Here is a 5,917-nt window from a genome sequence, read left to right as displayed (position 1 = left end):
GCGAATAATTATTAAATGAATAGATTCAATTACAATAATTATAATTATTAACATAATCTATATATATCGTTGTGTCATTATAATGTTTTAATAATTTAAATTCTTTAATTTTTTAAAGATATATTCTTTCTGATTCTTAATATTTAGATCTTTAATATTTAAATCAGATTTAGTAAATCGAATCATTTCGAATATAATTATAACAAATTTTATTGTTATTAAAAATCCTTCAGATCCTTCTTTAATCCAATATTAAAAATATTGGATTAAAGAAGGATCTAAAGTTGAAAATATACTATATGTATATACTTAATAAATAATAAAAATGTTCAGTTCTTTAATATAAGTTTTATGTTAATCGCATTAGTCAAATTTTGATATTTCGTTATTATTTAATTAAATTAATTAAATTTAAATTTAATCTTTAATTGAATTATTACTCCTTCTTCATTAACATTAAATACAAATTCCTTTTTTTTATATATCTAGTATTTATATTAGATGGATAATCACAAGAATTATCCACTTAACGCACATTATGAAAAATAAATCAAAATTTACTATGCAGATTTCAAATTCTATTTCAAAAATTTCAACATCAAAGTACAATTATGAAAATTTTAGATAACGTATATAATTCAATATAATTAACTTTTTTGTGCATAATACAATAATTTAAATAGATAGGATTTTTTAAAATTTAATGGTTACAAAGTTATAAAGTATATAGTAGCACATAAAATGCAAAATAAAAAGCATATTTCTATTTTTCTTCCATAAATTATATTGCAGATTCATTAGCACAGATTTTCAATCGATTATTTTTTAATAAGAATTTAAATGGACATTATTGTCTCTTCTAATTTTCAACATGGAATACAAAATTTTATATTAAAATGAATATTATTTGAAATTAATGCAGAAAACAATTTTTGCTAAAATAATCATGAATTTTTGACTATTTTGATTTATTTTATATCGTAAACAAACAAATAATTCATAAATTTCACGTGATTCCCCAATGCCCAAAATAGCTGTGCCAATGCCCAACTACTCCTTTGACTGGCTCCGATATTTATTGCACGGTTTAACTCGGCTTAGGGAACTTATCGGGTAATTACTTACGTCAAGATGGTCTTCCGGGACGCGTACTTCACCGCACATAGTAACAGGACGGCAAGTATCTATACAGTGTGTGTGGTGGTCCTTGACGAAAACTTGACTACTCTCGCATTTCCTGCAAGCATACCGAAATGCCGGAAATCATTCACGGAAATAAAGCTCGTCAGAATTAGATTCTGAAATATCGCGTTTCCACAAGCGCACCAACATACTGAAAAGTGTTCATGGAAATAAAGTTCGTCGAAATTAAATTATAAAATATCGCGATGTTAGACAATTAACACATGCGTTGAAATTATTTAACATTATTTAATATAAATTTTTGTTAATGTAAATTAACTTTACTTTCTGCAAGACATTTATTCTATAAATCTGAAAATATAGAAATTTCAATATAAATTTCCAAGAATTATGTATATTAAATTTTAATGTACATTCAGTAAAAATGTTTTATATTGTATTCGCATAGAGATTTTTTTATAAATACATCTAGTTCTGAAGGAGAAAATAGCTATCGAGCTTTACAAATGAAAGAAATAAAATTTTATTTTTCCTTTCTGTTAGACACACTCTCTAGAAGAACTTGCACGAAATTATTAGCCATCACTTAAAAGAAAGTATTTGAAAAAGTCGAGTGAAATTGCGGATATTAAATGAAAAAAAAATCAGAAAAGAATGGAGTCGTTTTAAATACGAAGGAACATAAAATAATTATAGAGATTCGCGTTATATAAAATAGATTAACTTGGGCAAGATTAACTTAAATTAATGTAATAACAGCAGTGTAATAACACTAATATAATTATAGATATTTCTATATCAGACATTAATTTACGTTATATTACCTTCTCTCATCCGTATTATTTCTCAAATATATATTTTCAAATATGTAATTTAATTAAATCTGTGCATCTGTGTATGAAAACGTTTTCACATATGCATGTGCCAATAAGTATTCAAATGAGAGCTTCAGATTAATATTCTATTAAAGTCTACTTGAAATTAGTTCCTGTGTAAACGTGCTATGTATATGTAATACAGCATGATAATATTGACGAGGTATATTACAATGAAGTTGATTTCAAACACTCTTTTTTTTTTCTAAAGCACTATATACCCTCGTTTTTGAGTAGTATTATCTGACAAAAGTCAAAGCACGACAGCGACGCTGCTTCGGGATATCCCGATGGAACTGAAATGGCTATTGCAGGACAACGATGTTCCATCGACGACGGACGATATCGATCTAGTATATATTTTTATAAGGTAAAAGTGGATACGACTATATCAGATACGATGGTGCTACCGGCAAGCAAGGATAAAGAGGACTCTAGGGAGAGGTGAGCACTAAAGAAAAGGTGCACTTCGCTAAATAAACGTCGTGACACAAGCATGTTCGACATTTCTGGTAAGAACGTTCTCGCTGATGTTGTTGAAATTGAAAAAAAGAATGATATGTATCTAGTTATAAATTTTTTCATAAAAATAGAAATTAGTTAATTAATTTCGGCACAGTATGAAGGATATATGCCTATAACATGTAATTACCTTATCGCAAGTTAAATTCTAATTAAATATAAATAACATGTTATCTAAAAACGATTTTTACAATCTTTTGATACGTGTATCTTTTGTTCGTTTAATTGATATTTTTGTTGAAAGAGATATATTAATTACATTCTGACAACATTACGCATAAAATATCAAAGTCAGGAAAATATTATGAATTAAATTTACTATAAATGATTATGATGACAATATACATTTCGCAATATATATTTCAAGCTATAATAAGAGGTGTAGAAAGGGGAAAGAGAATTGACCAAATCTGATATCATGAATGAATTGATTAATTTTCATCAAACAATATGCGAATAATGTTAACATCCAATATTGTGTGACATTGATCATTGTAAATTGGATGAAAGACCGAAAGAATTAATTTAATTACATCATTAACAAGAAAAAGGTCTATTATTAATAACGATATATAATCTAAACTGCTAGTGTACAAATTTTGCACTATTTTACAAAGAAAAAAGAAATTAACTTCCCAGTACTAGTTATGTGCAAGTTCAAAAAACTCTTAATTGTCTACTAAATCTTCGACTTCAAGGGATGTATGCCAAACGTATAAGTCGCTAATCGAATTACGTTTTGGTCGAGTCGATTTGCGTAAGGTAAAACAGTTTTCTGATTCCATCGAGGAATTCTAGATTCAGATTGTCGCTAGGGATATCTGGTTGTTCGAAATTTTTAAAGAAAAATTGTCCAACAGATGTACACCATACAATAAAAATATTTCTTGCGTTCAAAGATCATGATGTATAAGTCTTTCAATTTCTTGAAATTTACGATTTCGATCCTGTATAATGCCGAGCTTCGAAATCGACCACGTCGTCCATAGGAAGAAACGCTGTCCGTAAATAGTACAGTAGTTTCCAAGCAATTTACTGTCTCCCCTCCCTCCTCCCTCCCCCGTTAAAAGTATCCTCCGGCTACTTCTTCTTGTGCCTTCCTCGTTCAAGATCCTCACAGAGAAAACGGAGGTGCGACTTAAACCGTTTCTCTATTGCCGACGCGAGATACATTCTTGTCAAGATAGAATCTTGCAATTTCGGGGACTTCGCAAAGTCGGCTCGATATCTCTACCAGTTTTTCGTGGAAATTATGCGCATTTTCCTTTCCCAAAGGAAGTGAAACACTTCAAAATGTTTGCTTATGACAGCGAACATGAAATGTGCAAAATACTAAACTTATTTTTTTTATCTTAATTTTTCGTTTTGAAAAACATCGAGACATCGATTCAATCATATGAGTCAGAAGAAATAAAAAAATTTCCTATATTAAGTTTTAGCGGCATAAAATAATATTTATCATTTAATTTCCTCGAAAAGAAAATTTAATAGAATTTTTAATCTAAAATTTAATATTACACATATCTATATATATATTACGAATTCAGAGAGACATTTGAAAAATCTCAAATTCTTAACCATATTAACATATAATATTGATTTCATTCTTTAGGATTTCATTTTTATCTTCTATAATAATTAAAAAAACGAGAGAAAAATAAATTACTGATTCTTCAATAATGAAACTTTATCAATTTATATGAGATATGATATCAATAATTAATTTTTATATAATTATATCTTATCTAATGCTTATTTATTAAAAATTTATTTGAACCATATTTATTGTTCTCTCTTTCATGCTCGAAACAATAGCAATTTATTTCATAATAATTGCTTCATATTTGCCTAACGTACAAATTTAATCCAACATGGAAACGCGGGCTTATAGAGTAGTGCTTAATCCCTTCGGGATGACGATTGATCCCATCAAAATGACGTTCGATTCCATCTAAATACACACATATGTGCAAACGATGAGTAAGCGAAAATCTTCTCTGTATAGTAATCAGTGATACGTTACATTGGCAACGGAAATACATGTCGTAATTACATAATTATTATTTATACAGTTAATATATATAAAGTTCATATAAAATGTAATTTACGCGCATGCTATTCAAAATTAATATCAATATAATTTTTAGTTTTAAAATTTAACCCTTTGAAGATCAGAGCTTTTTAACAAAAGTAACTTATGGAAACTCTATTTCTAAACATTTTTGATGAATTCTTTCTACCTTCACAATCTTAAATTAAAAAATTAAATCACCAAATTATCTCGTAGATCAAATTTTATGAAAATCGAACGAGCAAAACAAAAGAAGATAATTCTAAACAGCCGCACCACAAAAGGTTAGTAAAATTTCAATGCCATCAAAAGAATGGCAAAATTCTTTTTAATTAAAATATGATATTTTTTTTGTATTTTTATATATTAATGCAAAAATTCAACTTACTAATTAAGAATAATATTTATGCTATACAAACATTAAATTGCACAAATATTTGATCATACGCAAACGCGATTCTACTGAAAGCATACAGTCGTCATCGGACTATCCGTAACTTCTTTGATATCGGAATTTTCGAAATTTGAGAATACTTTCTGACATGGTAAGGACGAAGATGCTGATGGTGACTTCTAAAGAACTTTATCGTTCAGGTAACTTAAAGGAGTCCCGAGCACTTTGAAAGCACCACTCCGTTGCACTTACTCGGGACACGTAATGCCGTGAGTACGGATTTGTTGCAGTGACACGCTTTCTGCATTACCAAGAGCTCGTTGGGTCCGACACCAACCCAACATCCTTCGGTTCCTCTGAAGATGTATAACAGCTGGTGGAAACCGCACAATTCACAGTTATCATGTGATCGAACGAAAAAAAATCAGATTAAAATTAGCACATGATTTCTATAGCGAGACATGTGCACCTTGTTTCCAAGTACATCTATGTCTAAAGATGCGTTCGGGGAGACACTATTTGTATCATTCTAGTCTTGTATATCTAATGAATGATGAAGATGGAATGACACAAATAGTGCTAATAGCGTCTTCTCGAATACATCCAAAGAATTACAATTCTTTTTTAAATTTTTTTTTTACAAAAAATCCTTAATAGTCTGATGACTTAGCTTGTCTTTAGACAGGACAAGAATTTTTATTTGATATATTAATCACAAATATAATATAAAAGTTTTAAAATTTAATTTCAATTTTAAGCGAATAAGAGAAATTTCATTAACACTATTATAACTTATAACGTGCAAATGCAAACTCTCGCAGCATTCAAGTGATAATGTTCTTCACTTAGCGCTCGAGTCAGCCTTTGTAGCAAACATACCGAAAGATAAAAGCAGAAGGCGTTTATATATGC

The 5,917-nt window shown here is 28.9% G+C and overlaps 1 protein-coding gene across 1 annotated transcript in view; it reads right to left on the bottom strand.

Moving 5' to 3' along the window:
• LOC108694830 (leishmanolysin-like peptidase) overlaps positions 1–5,917 on the bottom strand; it is a 286,628-nt gene that overhangs the window by 8,284 nt on the left and 272,427 nt on the right. Inside the window, exon 5 of the mRNA XM_018204505.1 lies at positions 1,126–1,237. Within this exon, the coding sequence (XP_018059994.1) occupies positions 1,126–1,237 (112 nt within the window). The remainder of the gene's footprint in view (positions 1–1,125; positions 1,238–5,917) is intronic.

The sequence above is a fragment of the Atta colombica genome, unplaced genomic scaffold, assembly GCF_001594045.1.
Source record: "Atta colombica isolate Treedump-2 unplaced genomic scaffold, Acol1.0 scaffold125, whole genome shotgun sequence".
In the NCBI taxonomy this organism is placed as follows: Eukaryota; Metazoa; Arthropoda; class Insecta; order Hymenoptera; family Formicidae; genus Atta; species Atta colombica.
The sequence above is the reverse complement of the archived record's forward strand: the minus strand, read 5'-3'. Positions and strand labels throughout refer to the sequence as shown.